This window comes from Alosa pseudoharengus, unplaced genomic scaffold (assembly GCF_046254945.1).
Source record: "Alosa pseudoharengus isolate Yale_2024_CS ecotype anadromous, Long Island Sound unplaced genomic scaffold, YU_APseudo_1.1 YU_APseudo_1.1_scf_18, whole genome shotgun sequence".
NCBI classification, from domain to species: domain Eukaryota; kingdom Metazoa; phylum Chordata; class Actinopteri; order Clupeiformes; family Clupeidae; genus Alosa; species Alosa pseudoharengus.
The window spans coordinates 20,044,820-20,064,401 of NW_027468650.1; the positions used below are offsets into that span (position 1 = coordinate 20,044,820).

General features: G+C 42.2%; 1 protein-coding gene across 2 annotated transcripts in view; it reads right to left on the reverse strand.

The window, feature by feature from the left end:
- Positions 1 to 17,603, reverse strand: part of myom1b (myomesin 1b) — a 30,111-nt gene extending 12,508 nt beyond the window's left edge. The window contains exons 1-17 of one of the 2 annotated variants that reach the window (XM_076290455.1): positions 17,452 to 17,603; positions 16,640 to 16,845; positions 13,309 to 13,440; positions 12,758 to 12,941; positions 11,915 to 12,072; positions 11,402 to 11,494; positions 10,264 to 10,352; positions 9,670 to 9,714; positions 6,095 to 6,256; positions 5,152 to 5,313; positions 3,515 to 3,656; positions 3,002 to 3,198; positions 2,784 to 2,837; positions 2,535 to 2,656; positions 1,854 to 2,037; positions 1,392 to 1,566; positions 1,177 to 1,298 (exon numbers count right to left, since the gene is read on the reverse strand). In XM_076290455.1, the coding sequence (XP_076146570.1) occupies positions 1,177 to 1,298; positions 1,392 to 1,566; positions 1,854 to 2,037; positions 2,535 to 2,656; positions 2,784 to 2,837; positions 3,002 to 3,198; positions 3,515 to 3,656; positions 5,152 to 5,313; positions 6,095 to 6,256; positions 9,670 to 9,714; positions 10,264 to 10,352; positions 11,402 to 11,494; positions 11,915 to 12,072; positions 12,758 to 12,941; positions 13,309 to 13,440; positions 16,640 to 16,782 (2,164 nt within the window). In that variant the 5' untranslated portion in view covers positions 16,783 to 16,845; positions 17,452 to 17,603. Of the gene's footprint in view, positions 1 to 1,176; positions 1,299 to 1,391; positions 1,567 to 1,853; positions 2,038 to 2,534; positions 2,657 to 2,783; positions 2,838 to 3,001; positions 3,199 to 3,514; positions 3,657 to 5,151; positions 5,314 to 6,094; positions 6,257 to 9,669; positions 9,715 to 10,263; positions 10,353 to 11,401; positions 11,495 to 11,914; positions 12,073 to 12,757; positions 12,942 to 13,308; positions 13,441 to 16,639; positions 16,848 to 17,451 lie in introns of those variants that run through there. The other variant, XM_076290456.1, reaches the window with a different exon arrangement.
- Positions 17,604 to 19,582: the final 1,979 nt, after the last annotated feature.

The following is a 19,582-nucleotide window of genomic DNA, read 5'->3' on the forward strand; positions in this document are numbered from 1 at the left end:
GGAAAGATGAATAAGACGTGAAAAATGAGGGAAAGGGAGAACACAGGGAGTGAAATTCAGAGGAAAGTGAGGGGTGAGTGTTGAGTGAGTTAGCATCTTGTATTAATAGCACAAGCAGACTTTGCACCAACCCTTGCTTAACAATTATTCACACAGTTTCTGGTTACATAGCCAATGGATTTCACTCAACCATAAACCTTTCTACAATTTAGTCTAATTCTAGGTATCTATCATCTGAAAACAATGGTAATAGCTTACTACTACTACTACTACTACTGGTACTAGAAGGATGACTTTTCTTTCTATACCATATATATAAATTTATAGTATAGTATATTATATTGTATAGCAATGGTATTCATATTTTTATATGAATACCATATATATGGATTTATGTATTCTATGTCTACAGTTACAGTTTATTCCATACAGTGTATCACTATCAAGTGTGTTCTTATCACACAACTAGCATTGCAGAAATGCAAATTCCTCATTATCACTGTTAGACCGGAGCAAAGTCAATCGGCATAGTAACCAGCTGTGTTCCATAGGGTACTAAAAGAGCATGCTGCTTGGCGCAAGGTTTTCTAGTGAGGGCTACCTCTGGGAGCAGTGCACAGTGGTATTAGAGCAGGGGACAATGGCAGAGGGTATTACAGGTGTGCTGGTGCTGGGGGGTGTCCATGGGGTTTGGGGACTGCATGGGATGTGGGGTGTGGGGACGACCGGAATGGGCGGCAGGTGACCTGGTTTTGTAACCAACCGCTACTTTGGATCACTCGACCCAATCTAGTGGAAGTCTACAAGTCCTGACCACGCCTCCGGTGCATGTTGAGTGGGCAGGACGGTTATGAGAGTGGACAAGGCCTGATATTACGAACGGTGCAGCAGAACGTGGGTTAAACCATGACGTGGAAGAACACGAAACACTGGGACAGGATCGGTGGTCTGGTGACACACAGACTCGGGACGCTCCAGATGAAAAGTGAGAGGAGACAACTAACTGATGGAGAGAACAGCAGATATAAACACACCCAGCCTGTAGAGAAATGTGACATCTCGGGGATATCTGGACCAAGACAACTACACGATTCATAAACAAATCCCTCATCCATAACTCTACCTGTCATTATATCATCATTTTGGACCAAAAACTGTATCTTCCAGTAAACTCACCGATGGCAGCCTTGACCTCGATGGCCTCAGATTCCTGGGAGCATTCACTCAGCCCTGCAGCGTTCACGGCACGCACCCTGAACACATAGGTCTCACCCGTTGTCAGGCCATGGCAGATAAACCTGAAGACCAAAAAGGACACAAAATAACAAGTTACAAAATAGACTAGCAAAGTGGCACTTAAGGCAGTGTAGTTGGTGTGTATATTCTGGTACCTTGTGCCTTTGACGGGTTTGTTGTTGCAGGGCTCCCACGCATTTTTGCCAGCAAGGCTAGCCTCTATGTAGTACCCAACCAGCTCTTTAGCGTTCTTAGAGGCCTCCCATGACACCACAATAGAGGTGTCTGTGTTACGAGTTGGAACCACACGGCCAGGTGCAGATGGGATGTCTAAAGGCAGAAATAAAAATGGAATACAGTATGGTGGGGTTAGTTATATTGTGTGTTATATGTGTTATATACTTTTCAACATTTTGTACATTTCTACATTTCTATGTTTTTTTTTATGATCATTTCTGAGGTCATGATGTCCTATGACTGTGGCCTATAGGCGATGTGCACAAAATCATCCTGCCAGATACAATACAGGCCACCTACTCACACCTACGTCACACCATCAAGCAATGTAGCATCAAGCTGATGTTATGAAGTAGCTGTGCTCTGGCACCGTAACTCACCTAGCTTGTCTCCAACAGTGGTGGCCTCAGTGTGCTCAGATGGCTCTCCCACACCTGCCGAGTTGCAGGCACGCACACGGAACATGTAGGCCTTCCCCTCAGCCAGGTCGAACAGGGCAAAGCGAGGAGACTTCACGGGGATCTCTGTGTTGACGCGCTGCCAGCTGTCTGTGCCTACGATACACTAAGACACACCCAGTGTTATCAGACTGAATGAAAACAAAGACACATTTTACCTGCAACCTCACAATACAAGAGTTGTCATGATACAACACATATCGCAATATCTGTTGATTCTGAATAATGGCCATGTCCAAAAGAGAATTCACTCTGACAGCTGTTCTTAATTATTCTATATATTAGAGAAGGCAAAGCCTTAAGGATCGCACATCTTAAAAACATTTCAATTGAGGATCTTAAAAGTAAAATTGCATAATTCTGTTTCAAATCTGACAATTAACTTTAACTTTAAAACTTAAAATGACCTTTTCTGTTGTCTCTTATGCTTTTAGTTTTTTGATGCTGTATCGAGACAGCAGCATCTGTATCAACAAATATCATGACATCATTATACCGATTTTTCAGTCCCACCAATTATCAGCGTCGTTGATATAGTACTGATATAGTATTTTAGAACCATGTGGAATACAGTGTTTGTTGTTTTTTCCGCATGTCGCTTACCTTCTCCACATAGTACATAGCACCCTCCCCTTTCTCACTCGGAGGCTTCCAGCTCAGGACCACATAGTTCCTTGTTGCCTCAGTAATAGTTAGGTCACATGGTTTGCTGGGAACCACACCCTCTGAATGAAAGCCCCAGAGAGAGATTTGTCACATTTCAGATGCTACACATTGCTTTCAACACCAGGCTCAATGACAAACGCAGTGAATGAGTACCGTAATTGTTATTAAACTGATGTAGCATCTAACCTGATGGCTCTTCCTCTGTAACAATGATTTGGCCAGTCCAGGGGGCAGAAGTGCCTACAGCACAGGGAGCGAAGAGGATTCAGTCAAAGAAAGTTCAGGTATGAGGGAAAGGAGAAGCAAGGAGCATGTTTAAAGTTGAGGGACAAATTCCACCCGACAACATGGCGAGTAAAAAGAGTGAGACCGATTTGGGTGGACTTTCGGGGTTTCGGGGGTACCTTTGCGAGCGCGGTCGGAGGGGTCCATGGCGGCGGCAGGCAGAGAGGCGCGGGACGGGTGGCTCATGCCAGCCTTGTTGACGGCGCGCACACGGAATGAGTAGCTGCGGCCCTCCACCAGTCCAGTGACCGGGAAACGGGCAAACTTTACCGGGGTGTCATTGCACTGGATCCAGTGTGTGGTGCCAACCTCACACCTTATGGAGGAGATGAGAGACGGGGGGGTTCACAGAAAGGTTAATGGATAGTGTTGAGATACATGAGAGGATGGTATGAGAGCATGAATTATGGATCTGTCATGGCAACGGCAAAGGTTATTATTAACTGAGCACTACTCAAGACAGCATTTTCATTCATTTGCATGTTCACAAAGATTGTTTTATACTTTTAAGAGGGAATATTTTGACTGCATGTACTCAAGATTTCCCAGGGCGGGCCTACACTTGGACTTAGAATATTGAACACCGCAGGGTATGTGGTGTGGTACAGTGGGTGTTGTCTTTTGGAACTGACCGGTCCACAAAGTAACCCATAATTGGGCTACCACCATCCACAGCGGGCTGTTTCCAGGAGATAATGATGTAATCCTTGTTGGCTTCATGGCACACCACATCCAAAGGAGCCGCAGGGGCGCCTTCCACCTCCGCATCGGAATCTGCCACACAGAGGAATACCCATGTGATCAACAGACATGCAGATTCTAAAAACTCACAACTATCTGACACATACTATAAAACATACCACTATAAAATATAATACACAATTATGTACTTCAAATTACCCACAGAAATCGCATAAGGAATGTACGCCCATTAGATTACACATATGATGAAGACACATAACACATAAACATACAACATATGTGTGAATATACAACCCATCCACCCACCCATACAACTAAATCAATACACATAAGACCTCATACACATACATCGTGTCACAGCGTCCACTGGAGGGTGCCTTTAAGGGTGCCGTTAGGTGTCTAGTTACACTTTGGTACTATTTCTGCTTTTAGCAGTACTGTGTGTGTGTGTGTGTGTGTGTGTGAGTGTGTGTGTTGGGGGATGTTGGCGATCAACCAGCACATTCACGTGCACAGTCCTTCTTGGTACTGTATGACTGTGTATGGATACATTACTGTGTCTACAATTTCTCATGTACAGTCCACAGTGCACATTGCCAACAGCCAGGAAACAGTCTAACCTTCTGTAGATCACCTCTCACTATCTCACTCTCCCTCGAACACACACACACACAGTCTCTTTATATATCTCTTTGTATCGCCCTCCTTTATTTCTGAACCTTGACACCACACAGCTGTGATTAGTTGACATCACATTCTTGGCAAGGACAACAGATCCCTCTCGGCTTTATATTGTGTGGGAGACAGAGCCGGAGTGATGCAGGAAGTAAAAGGTCACTTACTGTGAATGGGACAAACGTGATCAACAGTTTTTTCCATCCCCGAGAAGCAAAGGGATCATGTGTGTGTGTGTGTGGGGGGGGGGGGGGGGGGGGGGGCAGATTAAGATATAACGGATCAACTCTTTCAAGCTTGTACTCACCTTTCATGTGGACCCACATTCATACACACCACACACACACACTAACACACTGCCAGACCTATATTGGAGCCAATTCAGACCTTGCTTGTGTGCCCTTGCAAATATACTGTCTCAACCTCTCCTTCCCCAATGGCTCTTCTCAGTTGTCTTCCTCAGGCCTCCTCATCTCCTCACTGCTCTGTTCTTCAGCCCCTCACCTGGACATTATTCTTCACCCAATGTCTACTGTTACTCAAGACCGCTACTAACACACAGGAACAATATCCCCCACTCCTCTCTATCATTTCCAATTCACTACCATCAGCTGACAGTCCTGCTGGGACAACACCATAAATGTAGTGTTTATAGTATAATTCTATAATATATTCATATAATATTTCTATAATAATTTCAACTAAATTGGGTTTCAGTCAGATTTCCTCACATGGGTTTACTTGTTATTAAAGAAAAGTCTACAGTCTAAGTTGAAATCTCACAGTTGAAGAAGGAGGAATTTAGGTGCAATGAAGAGATGGCAACAAATAAATTATGGATAGATAACGCAAGACATGAGAAGGGACCCATGTTTTTTCGAGTGTTTCTCACCTCTGACGAAGACGTAGGCAGAGTGTGATTCATATCCGGACTTGGTGATGACGCGGACAGTGTACAGGCCCTCGTCCTCTTTGTTGAGGTGTGTGAGTGTGAGCGTGGCTCTCTCTCCACTCCAATGCGTCTGAACCCACTTGGATGGAGTCAGCAGCTTGTCTGCATCGAGGAGAAAAAAGACACAGTAGCAACCAGAGAGCTAAGTTAAAGTTGCCTGGTACTGAGCAGATGCTTTTATCCAAAGACACATTCTCACCCAGAGAACTAAACAGAACAGAAGGTATTTTACCAAATTAGACACGTCACTACAGAAAGAAACTAGCTCAAGATTAAAGTTAAAGTTAAAGTTGCCTGGTATTTAGTAGACGCATTTATCCAAAGTGGCACAGACTCGCAATGGCAGGTTTAGGAATCGCACCCAAGTCGACTGATTGTCAGATAGTGACATTACGCCTGTCAAGTGAAATACGTATGTTGTGGATGAGTGCACTGAGATTACCATGGAAACCAGCTTTTGGTAACTTGGTGTGTGTGTTTTGGTGGTGGAAGGAAAGTGGGTATTTCTACAACAAAAAAAAATATTTGAGGAATTATTTTGAGGAAATTATCAATTATAGAGATCCATCAATACATTAGCCTTCCATCTCCATTTGAGGAGGACTTTTTATTTTATCATGATTCTGTGATAACATATGGTGCTAAACATATGGTGTCCACTCTGTCACTAACTTCTAATTGTACATCACTTGAAATGACTGACTGGTCAACTATAAACTATTTAATAATGATGAAAATTACAGTACAATGCACTGGTAGTATAAGTACACAGTTAACACTAGTCTATTTATCAAAATATGCTTGCTAGGTGCTTTGGATAAATATATCTGACAAATACCAGGACCATAACGAAATGAGATCTGTTTAATAATTGTGTCCTCACCATCTCTGTACCACTCGATCTCAGGCTTGTAGCGCTGCAGTGACGGGTAGATGATCACTGTGCAGCCCAGGCTCATGGTCTCGCCCTCACGGCCGAACGACACGTCAAACTTGTCCACAATGTGGGTCTCAAAGGTAATGCCGTATTCACATACCCAGCCATCTGCCAGATGAGAAAACTCTCAGTCAGAAACGATGCACAAGGCAGGAGGCTGCCAGCCCACTGGTCAGGGCGAACCCTGAGGAATCAGATCACTACTAGGGATCCGATCCCGTCAGGCTGCCACCAACCTGGTCAGCAGCAGCCTTAGAAAATGGGCAGCACGTCAGGTGTGACGGACACAAGAGGAGGAGAATGGCAGGCTCGGAGATCACAGAGACATGGCTCTTCTGGGCACACACATACAGTACAACGGGACTAGGGAAGTGTGAAGAGCTCGGAGACACCCAGAGACACCAGTGGACCCTGTAGAGGTTATTCAGTGTGCAGCACAAGACATCATGTGCAGTGTGCAAGAGAAAGACATCATGTGCAGTATTTAGGACATGGACTGTCTCCATGCATACATTAGCATCACATAAGAACATTACAACGTATAAACAAAATGTTACAAAACAGTACTCACAATCTTACATTGACACACACACACACACATACACAGACACCCACGGACATGGACACAGACACAGACACACCCACCCACACACACACACAAACATTTTGCTCTTCAGACACGTATATAAACACACACTAGGCCTGCTTATGTGTATCATCTGCAGGGCTACACTACGCAAGTCAATCCCATAAGAGGCATGTTAGGACAGCATGACTTACTGTAACAACAGACTAGAATCATGCTGCACTCTTTCTAGATCAGTGTGGACTGTATTTTAGACTAGTGTATTTTAAATAATCACTAAGGTGCAAAAGTTGTGTAGATCAGGTGATCTTTACTCATTGACAACGTAGCAGTCATTTAAACTATAAATAACTTTAACTGTAAGACTTTTTGAGCAGCAATAATGCATAGCATAGTAATGTAGAGATACATTTATATTTTTTATTTAAAATACAGGAACATTTCAGTTTAAAAGAGTGGAGAGAAAAATATTAGACAGAGACCGACCATGCACATGAACATTCACAGGGATTAAAGTGAAAAAAAATCGTTTGACTGAACTTTTTTCAGGCCATAAGTCATACGTTGTTCATATCTACCTATAGAGATAGCACCCCTTTTGCGGTCGCGACCTATTGGTTTTTAATGTACAAAAAGATGCAAACAGCAAAGTAAAGGGAGTATTCGCCTTATTCACACAGCGGCCATTGTTTAAACCAAAACGAGGCTACAGGGTACACTTACTATATAATTAATGCCACCTACAGGTGAATGCATAGAAGATAACAATCCTATGGTTTGTGTACCCTGTAGCCTCGTTTTAGCCGCCAATGGCCGCCATGTGAATAAGGCGAATTGAGAGTGTTCTTGATTGAGATTGAGTTTTCCTGATGAACAAAAATATATTTTAGTATCATCCCTGACCATTGCTGATTAGCCATTGCTGTTCTTTTCTACTGCAGCAATATTGTAGAAAGGCTTTAACACACTCTTATTTAATTACTTCAGGCCAAAAGTGTTTAAAGGGGAGATTTTTTTCTTGTTAATATGCAATTCAACACCAAGTAAAATCTATAAAATCAAGTTTGCAAGACTTCCCATTTCCTCATCAAAGTAACAAATCAGAACATTCTAGATATTGTTCATATTTCCATTTGTTGCCTCATCCGCATTTAATGATAACATGGTAATTTTGAGTTTTACAGACAACTCAGTTTTCCAATGAGCAGCAATACTGTGTGTGCTCATGCAGGAGGTCTGCGCATTTGTAACGACAATCTGGAGACGGCGCTTTTGTCTTCAGCAACAGATTGTATAAGGTTGACAAGAGGTTGCGATATGGTTAAGGACAGGTCGTGTTGCGCTATGAAAGAACATGCGTAGCCTACTTTCTAAACGTAAAAACGGTCAGCCATAGATAAACGTAGCCTACCTCTGTCGTGGTGGCTAGTTGCACCAGGTAGGGAAGATGTCCTGAAGTGCACGAACGTTAACCTTATGGCGGTCTTCTGATTGGTGGCGTGCTAAAACGTTTTCCTATTGCATCCATAAACAATTTTCTTGCAGCGAACCGCGCAAAAGCAAACTCCTGGCACTTTAATTTCTTTACACCATGGCTTGTTAGTTCTCCCCCGTTTCCAACAGCTGCCCATCTGCATTTATTTTTTTACTTTTGACACCTGCCTTCCTTTAGCAACAACGCATCCATGACAGCTAGTGGCCTTGCCAAATAGACGCACACAAATCATGACGCTAATATGCGAGGTTCTGGTAGGCCCACTGGTTATGGTTTTGTGCTATAAATTAATAATATTTTATAGCAAAGTTTTAAGTTGACTATTTTAATTGTATGGTTATTTTTTGTCAACATACACTCACAACCTATTGTGTATGTCATAACAGACGGGATAATAAATTGCATAGGCTACGGTTTATATTGCGTCGCTTTACACATAATGTTAAGTTGCATTGATTAAAAACTGTAACAATAATAGTAGCCTACATCGGGTGGCATAGCAGGCTATCTGTTCAAGTCATAGGTGACACCCAAAATGAATGACCTCCCCTGACAAGAGTTCGCGATAGTAAGTGTCTACATTGATGCACGGAAAGAACACCGCCTCCGAATTCGCACATAGAGCTCACAATATCATATCCAAAAAAGTTAAACGGATTGGCCAACCTCATCAGCTGTCTCGATTGTGTCACTATAATCCAACTTTTAGACCGTTATAGTCCTCCATACGTGTTCTTTTTTTTAAGCAAATGCCCGAGACAAGTGTGTAGCTACAACATACAAAGCGAAACTCATGGCTGACGTAGGCCGTATAGGATTGAGACACAGAAAGTTCTCAAGAACATTAGGTCTTTAAACATTTACCTAATATTTGTAGTTGCCTTAAAAAAGGAAAAGCAAAGGTGACAGTCCCCCCCCCCCTCCTTTTTTTTTCTCATCGGATCTGCATCGATCTCAAATATGACATTTCTAAAATCAAATTGACGGAAATCCGTCCTATGACGGAGAACTTTAATCCTTGCATTCACTCAAGAGGAAGAAGAAATTCTCAGTTTTCACCAAACACAGAACAAAGAGGTCACATAAACGACACAGAAATACCAAAGAAGCGTTCACCCAGCAGAGCGTGACCGCTCAGTTACCTGGTTCGGAGTTTGCCTTTTCTGCATCCAGCGGACAAAAGACAAAATCAGCCGTTAGCGTGACAGATTTAGCATGTTAGCTCATGTCAGCCCCTTGCCCCTCTAAGTGGGTTTCACATTGATGGCGCAAAGGTCACTATTTCAATGCAGAAGCACTGGTCAGCTGAAGCACATATCATTGGATCATTTGTATCTATACTCTGTGTGCTCTCAATGTGAAGTCACATAAAATTAATCAGAATGAAAGCAAATCAACATAAATGCAGTGAGCAGAAAGCTGTCATTTATTAAAACTTACGTTGACTGGGAGTTGGCAAGTCTTCCTCAAATTCACCTTTGAACCCTATACAGAAAGAGGACCACATATAAAGGTTTAAGAAACTTATGGTCAAGACTTCAGAAAACAACAACTGTCAAATTCTTAACGGAAACTAGTGCCGACTCATATGCCATGCCATTTCATTATCATGTAAATTAATCTCACCATGTCTTTCTCAAGGACATAGCCAGTGTGTATTAACCAACATCAATATTAATTATTAAGAATTTATTTTTATTGCATGGTGATTTGTTAATTTTCTAGTATGTGAAGAGACATTGAAGTAAGAATTTTATTATACCTGGTACACTAGCTTACATATGACAATAAACGTTAAACTTGAGCTTGAACATTAATAAGCATGCAATGTGCTTTAGTGTGAGCTAAATTCTAAAATGTGCCCTAAAGTTGAGTTACTGCCAGCAGGGCTGGGTCTGTGTCTTGGTTCTAAATGAAAAGGTTTGCATGCTTTAAGGCAACTTTCTATTAACGGTGTATTATATTATCTGTCAGATATGTTCCTTGTGATGGTGGACAGCCTAGTGGGCTGCTCCAGGGGACTGAGAGACCTACTCTTGACGACGACTGAGGCGAAGGAAGAGAGCTCGCCCTTGCTGTTCATGGCCGACACGCGATACTGTGCCGTGTCATCAAAGTCACATCTGAAAGGAGAGAGGTCCACGTGACCAACAGGGACAAGACATGCAGACTGTACCACCACAGGGGCAACACGCACACACACACACACACACACACACACACACACACACACACACACACACACACACAGCAGCATAGTAATTCATAGTCATAAACTGCATATATTAATACTGACAATCATAGGAACACTGTTTAACATAAAACATAACAAACACACACACACAGTAATTCATACACATAAACTACACACATATTCATACTGAAAACAGAGTTAAAACAGTTAAAAATAAATAATTAACACACACACACACACACACACACACACACACACAAACACACACACACACACTTTAAATCATGCCAAAGCATGTGTGCTGAGACTGAAAAGAGTTCCCTGAATCCAAGCCCAGCATGCTGAGGAATAAATAGCCTGTGAAGTGATGTCATGACAGCCAGGTGCTGGGGGATTGGCATTACAGTAATTCACAGGCTTGCGTTCCATCACTGGTAATGCAGTATCACAAAATTGGCCATTCTGCCTTCATGGTGGGTTTGTGTTTTTTGTGTGAGGGTATAATGCTATTGTATATAAATATGTGGTGGGCGGAGTTGTGTATATCAGTTGTGGTTGATGGCAGAGTTCTATAATAAGGCACAGCAGTAGCTGGCCTGAGAAAGAATGTCCCTTGTGTGTGTGTGAGTGTGTCTCCTCTGTAGGTATTTTTAGATGTCCTCATTGTTATCGACAAGAGCAAAAAGAAACAGTGCGGCTCTTGAGCCTAGAATTCAACAGCAATGCTGGAATAAGGTGGGCAGTAAAATGACCCAGACTATTCAGACCTCAGTTTAGATGGTATAGATCTATATTTTGTATGTTTGTATGTTTGGGGTTGAGGTGGGGTTGTTATAGTTACCATTTGTAAGCATTGATATGGAACGGTGATTAAACTTTTTACCAGATCTATTTCATACATAGTAGGTGTCCTGTTATTCAGACATTAATAGCCACCCCACCAGCCAATCAGAAAAGAGTATTTCTGTAGAGTAATACCTGTTGATCTCCAGGGAGTGCACATTGTATTTGCTCTCCACCTTGTACTTCCCAGGGTCCGACATAGGGTCAATGCTGACATTGTTCTTATACCTGAGGACAGAGAGTGAGCGGAGGAAAGAGGCAGGGGAGAAAAAGAGAAGCCAGGAAAATAAGAACGAAGAGAAAGGGACATGACGAGGAACAGAGGACATCGATACTGACAGTGTCTCTCTACAGTGTTGATGGCACTGAGCTGAGAGTGGACATCATATTCAAATGGAAAAATGGAAAGATGACATAAAGCACAAGGAGAGCAGAGGTGGGGCATTTATGTTAGGGCAGGAGAAGAGAGAACATTCTGTTTTAAGTTTATATCTATGTTTACGCTTTAAAAATATGAGCACTGCTCACGTGTGTACGTGTGTGTGTGTGTGTGTGTGTGTGCGTGCACGCGTGCGTGTGTATTTCTGTGTGAGCGTGTGTGTGTTGGGGATAGGTAGGGCTCATGCATTTTTGGGCCCCTAGACTCACCAGACCACTCGGGGCTCAGGCCAGCCAGACACAGTGCAGTGGAGCCGCACACTCTGCTTCTCCCACACAGTGTGGGAGCGCGGCTTTATCACAAACTCGGGGGTATGCATCAGGTTGTCCTCGTTCATACGCTTGTGGTACTCCTCGTTTTCATGGATCTGGGGGCAGGCCAGTCATAATCCTTCACTCGCTGCATACAAAACTAACCATGCACAATCTGCACAGGCCATTCAGCATTCTTTCAGGAATTCAGGAATCACCATTCAAAATTCACAATGCATTAAACAAGCACAATGCATTTACATATATTGTATGAGACCTGAATGCTGTCTCTTTCTGTCCTTTATATACTGTCTAGTAACAGTGCAACAGTGTAACAGTGTAACAGACAGCGTAACAGTGACAATAACAGTAACAGTGATAAACTGTGTGTACTGTAAGTATGTGTGTGTGGATGTCTGTGTGTACATATGTGTGTCTTGGTTTCGTATGTCTATTCAAGGCCACAGGAATCATCACCTCCTTCAAGACACCCTGTGGTCATTAACACACAGTACCAACAACAAGTCCCAAGACAACCAGCTATCCGAGACACTGCCAACAGCCGAGACTGGGCCTCTGGGAGTACCAGAATGCCCTCCTAAATGAGAGGAGCCAGGGAGCTGGCACATGGGGAAGAAGCTAAAGTTAACCCCTCTCTTTAAGTCTGAGCCTTATTAAAGGCTCTTGTCATGGAAACTGACCCCTGCCCTGCGGTGTTGTGAATGACTCGGTCACTGTCGTGGAGGATTAGCATGTGTGGGGGATCTGCCGGCTGATTGGCAGCTGCGGCGTACAACTGACCCTCTTGGTGAGCGAGATGCGCTCGGCAGAGTCCCTCATGACAGCGCGGCGGGACGTGTACTCGCTGCGCTCGCTACGCTCCATCTCCACGCCGCTGGTGAAGAGGCCCCGGCGCGCCATGTAGCCCGAGCTCTCCTTTAGGCGCGCCTCCTCCGTGTCCGAAAGCCCACTTGCATACTCCTGACTGGGGTGGAAGGGGCAAGATGGGATGGGGTGAGGGGGTTGGGGTCAACATTGGAAGTTGAGGAAATGACTCTCTGGCTTTCTGCCACCTCTAAGGGCTAAGCTACACCAGGCACATAACTGAAGTGTTCCATTCACGTTGCGTCTGCTGTAACAGTTAGCTTCCACTATAATCAATGGAAGTAGCCTCACCAGACGTGATAGTGGCAGGTACATTTTAAAAAAATAGACCATTCTTCTAAAATGGATTTTACGAGTCATGAACGGAACGCTTCAGTTACGCGCCTGGTGTAGCTTCCCTGTAAGTCCGAAATTACACTGGAAGCTGCTGGCTTCAGTAAGCAGCCAGCCCCTGCAGTGGTCATTACCTGCCCCTGAAGATGGGCACTACATAGCCGATGATCTGGTTCTCCTTATCCATGGCCAGGTAGGTGGGCTTCGCCCGCTTGGGCAGTGGACTCAGTCTGCTCTCATCCAGAGCAGAGAAGGTTGCTGCAAGACTACAGTGGTACATAGCATATGATCATACTGCATGTGCTGGTGTACACTGGTATGTATAATGTGCATACATGGAAAATACATCTTGTAGGGTGAATGGGAAGAGGGGAATGGGGTTGGAAGCTTTAGCAGCCAAAGGTGGAGGAGAATCAAGGAATGAAGATGGAGGAATTATTCAGAATTAATCGGGTGAAGTAGCGAAGAGTTAGTGCCCTCAGTTGACTGGTGCTCTCAAAGACATGAAACCCAATCAATCATCACATCAATAGTTCTCTGAATGTCAAATATGCTTTAACACAGACCGAGAGAAAAACATTTGATCATCACCAGCTGACAGAGTAAGTTGAAATAATCCTTTAATTCAGTCTTAATTGAAATATAACAAATAACTGTTGCTATCCAAGGTCATATTTTATTCTCACAACCATGGCCACACAACCTCACAACCACCACACATGTCTCTGTTCTCTCTGACACATACACACATCAATGAGGGTTACAAATACTAAATGCCTACTGAAACTGTTAAGATGCATCAGAGGTAAATTACAAACTATTGGAATGTCAGTACACATATTGAATTTCCCCTTGGGGATCAATAAAGTATCTATCTATCTATCTATCTATCTATCTATCTATCTATCTATCTATCTATCTATCTATCTATCTATATTTGTGTCTGTGTGTGTGTGGGTGATTGAGTGGGTCATTTGATCATTTGTGTATGTGTATGTCCCCAACAGAGTCCTAAATGGAAGAATATGTAGGCTACAATAGCGCAATGAGATAAATCACAATATAAGCAGTGTTGTGAAAACATTTTATACAATTCCTGATCAGGAATATTTCAAAAGGTAGGTAAGTACTTCCAATTATAATCTGAGGCCCCTGATTCACATGAAACCATCCTATAATAACAATGACTATAGAGAGTCAAGTTCAGATTTTCATTCACATGTTCCATTTGCAAATTCCCCTTAAGCTTTGTGTCACAATCTCTGCAGCAAACAAGACCAGGAAACGTTACAATGCCATACCACAATAATCCAGCAGCTCCCCAAAGTGTATCCATCAGGATCAGTTAGAAGCACAGAGGTATGGCAGCAGGTGGGCTGGAGGAGACTGCCACTCTTACCACCTCTCCACAACAGAACAGGGCCCTGACCCTCATGGTCCCCTAAGACCGTCTCCCTTTCCAGACTCAGGTCGGAATGCTTCATGATGGATCATTATGATTCATGAGTACAGGAGCTCTCCTTTCACCATGGGAACGCCAGAATTCTTAAGCGCCCATTCACAACATGGAACGAACTCCCTAACAGCTGACACAATGTCTTCAGGGCATCATGCAATATCAACAAATGCTCAATGTGTCTCCTTTGTTACATTTAGGATTATGTTTCAGTTCTTAATAAACTAAAGCTAATGCTCAAATCTGACACTGAGTAATACAAAGACTGAGCCAAAAAAATATGTCTTAAGGGTCATGAACGCTGCCTGTGAAAGTAATATTCGTTCTCATATTGTCAAAATAAATCCAGGCATCCCAATTATTGTCCAGATCTTAATTTATAGCACTCTGTTGTCTGACCTGTCCCAGTAAAGAAGCAGGAATGATGACTTGACATGTCCTATGGTCCTCCATGTCTATATGTCCATGACCAGATCAGACCTTAAGAGCTTTCACTGCTCTTTGACACTCTATCTAGGTTCAAGGCTGAGGTGACAGGAGGGTAAAGGGAAACACTATTAAAGTCAACTGAATCTATAAAAAAGACACCAGCTAAAACTGTCAACCAGAAAGACCTTGTAAATAGATGTTAATTCCATATCCACTCTCACTGGCACTGGCATTGACTCTCACCAACTGATTGTTTTTTCAATTTTTAATTATGTGCCAACTGCCAAAATAAATATCCATTGTTAAAGGATTATGAACCGATAGAATATTAACTTCACTGGACCTTTCTTTTAAAACACCTGCCTTACATTAATATTGACTATACAGTTATCGTTGTACATGTTCATTCAAAAATATATTACCTTTATTCTGCTATATTTCAGCTCAATTTTACTTTTCAGAAACTACAACCCTTTAGAAAGCTTTTCTAAACAGCCAAAAATAATTAGCCATGTGCAAGAAGGAAATGGGATCTGTCGCCCAGACATATGGAAGTGTTATAAATATTATGTCACAGTAGACCACTTATGTTCTAATCGTTTCAGCACCTTGGGTGTTTACCATCCCTGGTTTAGATGGGGACAGGGGAATGAACTGTCAATTTTAAAAAAGCTAATCTGGTACAACAATGCAGGCAAAGAATTAACTTTCTAGACAATGAGTAGGCTACAAAGAAAAGATGTGCTGTCACTCAAAGGAAATTCAGAGATTCACTTAGACAGCATTGAAACAAATCTCTTCACTAACCAGATGCTCCACTCTATAAATACCAAAGTGATATATGGAAAAAGTGGGCAACAACACAGTGGTGGTGTGGCTATGCATATGAGTGTGTGTATGTATGAGTGGTAAAGCGACAAAGCTTAACATTTGAATAAAAATAAATAAATAAATAAAAAAACATATGCAAAAGTTACATGCACAAAATCAAGGTAAGTATATAAACTGTAACCACAACATATAATCCACTGGCATCTGCACACATATCAGGGACTAATATTTCACTGTGTGCATATACCATAACAAGACACAACACCACACTCCCTCATCAAAGCAACCCAATCAGCTACTTGCTTTAGCATCTGCTAGAATGCCATGGAAGATCAATGAAAAGCAAATCAAAGACAAACCTGCCAACACAAAGGTTTAGCTAAACACCAGACCCATAATATGAATTACCACCTTTACTATAGGTCGGACAGGAGCTTGATTAGGGGAGCAGTGAGGTAGGACAGCACCATATGAGCAGCACAGAGGGAATTCACATGCAGACATGCAGTATTCACAGACATATTAAGGCTTTGTTGTTATCTTTTGTAAAGGGATAGGGTTCTGGGGGTGCTGGTAAAAGGAGGGGGTATATGAGATTTGGGTAGGAAGGAAATATAGCGATTTAAGGAAGGTGTAGTCTCTGAAGTGGATAGGAAAGGTCGATGCATGTTTAGGGAGTTGACTAGAATTATGAGATGGGAGTTGAGTTTCGGGGAGGGTCCATGCCCTGCTGGATTACACCCTCTTACCCCTTGGAGCTGCTCTTGCTGTGGGCGGAGTAGCTGCTGGAGCTCTGCTGGTATTGGCTGATAGCAGACTGGGTCTCCCGACTACGATATCCACGATCATAGTGTCGGTGGTGTTTCTGATAGAATGGCAATGATCCTGACATCCTGCACGGTCTTCCCAATCCAAAACTGTATCCACAAACTACCTGAAACCTATGCTTCTCTCACTGGTAATGGAGAATACTGATCAGTGGCATTACCAGACAGGACCTCTGTCAATAGACAGGCAATTTTAAACATTTATTATTATTATTGCTTGAAAAGATGGATGGACTAAGTTGTGATTTATGATTGCTTAAGTACATTCTCCAAGATTTCTTTTTAGATGCTAGTGTAGCTCCATTAACTACTTTTTGAGAGTTTGTTAATCAATTTCTTGTCAATGTGATGTTCATTATGATCAAAGATTTAGAAATAAATGTATGCTATATTTATATATTTTTTGTCATATGAGAACATGAGAAATATGCAAATTTACGTTAGAGGGTTTGCTAATGGGAATATGTAGGCCTAGATAACCAGTTTCTTCTCAAGAGCCTGTGAATATGGAATTCCTCTTCCATCAGTACATGCATTCACATTCAACATGCACAATAATATCAGTGGACGAGATCAAAACTGACAGCCACACAGTAGGCTAATATTAGCCAGCTGAATGGTTCAATATATTTCATGTTCCATCACTTGATCATAGACATAATGTTTATCATTTTAGAAATAATCATTCTTCCATTATTAGTCAGGGCAACATAATTAATCATATTTTTTCTCACCTAGTCCAAAGTGACTTTGAGCCGCTGAAAGCCGCGCTATAAGTTGTCCAACTCCGGGTGCTAGCAACCAAGCCTTGAAATCCACGCAAAGCCACAAGAAGGTGCGGACGCAGTGGACAGGGCTGCCGTCTACACAACAAAAATAATGTTGGCGCTCGGCGGAATGTCGAAGCCACAGTCAAGTCCTTGTATGGCCAGAGAGACCGTTAAATATAGCCGAGAGTGAAGAGGCAAGGCTATCTCACCTCTCAACTAACTGGCTGAACGCACACCGGTGCAGGGAGGGAGCCTCGACAGTTCAAACTGTAAACTTAGGTTTCCATGCCCCCAGAGGTCAAATCAGCCAAATGCCGGCTGGTTGACAGCCTTAGGCGCTGGCATAGGTCCGGAAATTTAATTCGATAGGTCAAGATAATGGCCTACGTCTTCGTTAAAGCAGAGCACCAACTGTGGCTTTGGTCATGAAATTAATAGTAGCCTATTCCCTATTGCATAGTGACAGCTGACTCTGAATCAGCCCTGACCCCTGGGTCTGGTCCTCAGACTCACGTAATAATGACATGTGGGAATTTAAGCAATTCAGACATGAATGTGCTGAAGATAAAAACAAACTATATTTCTCACTTGTGCCATCATCATCACCCAATTCCACAATGGCTCCCAGAGGCAGCTATCAGTTTTGTGCTTCATTTTAGCCCATTCCCTGCCAAGTCAAGTCAACTTTATATAGCACATTTCATGTTGCAAGCACACATGTGCTCCAAAAAAAGAGAATAGCACAACAGACATGTCATAACCAAACAACAGATAAAATAGATAAAACTTAAAATATGGAAATATAAATACATACAGTATGAAATTATTATTATTATTATTATTATTATAATTAGTATTATTATTATTATTTAAAAATACAAAATAGTTTAATTACTTAGCCTTAAAAGCCTAGTTAAAATACTTTAAAGCCTTTTTATTATTAGTCTTAAAAGCCTAATTAAAAGCTTGTGAGAATAAATGTGTTTTTAGGGTGATTTTAAAAGAATACACTGTCAAAGCAGTCCTTTAATCATCCCTGTTAGTGGACCACACTATTTGTATTCAACAGTGCACCTATTTGATGTTTCTCTAGGTATTGTTATATTTCTGCTAGCTGTCCTGTCACTAAGAACAACAATTATTTTCTTTAAATTCAAGTTGTATTTAACATTCTCATTGTATTCCAATATCATATTGCTAGGGGTTAGGGGAGACCACTGGTTGATGCTGAGCTTATCTCTTTTACTGCCTGGGACTCAGCTGTGGTTGAAACTAACTTTAGACAAGCTATTGTTACCTCTGTCACATACAACACATGCCATCAGACAGAGAGTATGTGTGGGTGTCTATGTCATCTGTGTGTCTTTCTTTGGATGGTAGTTTGGCCACTGTTATACATGTCATTTTTTTCTGTTTTGCACGAGACAAGGCCACGTGCTATCCTGTTAACACACGCACACACACACAAACCTGAACCCCACTCCACCCATTCACTGAGTAACATACTCTGTGCTGTTGTGCTTGTTGTCTCATAAGGAGCCAGTGCTTAATATGGTACTTGATTGTCATTAAAGGCATAAATTGGGTGAAGGAAGGAAAAGACTATGGTTTAAAGACACCCATCCAATTATATATGTTATTTACAAAATTATTTAATGTGGCCTGCTGACATTAAAGTGTCAATATGCTTATAGGTGTGTGTGTGTGTGTGTGTGTGTGTGTGTGTGTGTGTGTGTGTGTGTGTGTGTGTGTGTGTGTGTGTGTGTGTGTGTGCGTGCGTGCGTGTTTGTGTGTGTGTGTAAGAGAGTAAATTTCTCTTTGTCAATCTCCTTGAACATCAAAGGACACTGGATGATGAGTATATCATATCTTAGTCTGAGAGATTATTGTTAACAGACGGTTAAGCCTCAATTACCTGTCTGTCAATATCAGCCCATAGATCACATGGAAAATGTCACTGAAGAGTATTCAATGTAACACTATGACAGAGAGAGAGAGAGAGAGAGAGAGAGAGAGAGAGAGAGAGAGAGAGAGAGAGATGGTTTGGAGTGTGTTCTGAGGCAGTACATTGATTCTTTTCTGTGTGTATGTGTGC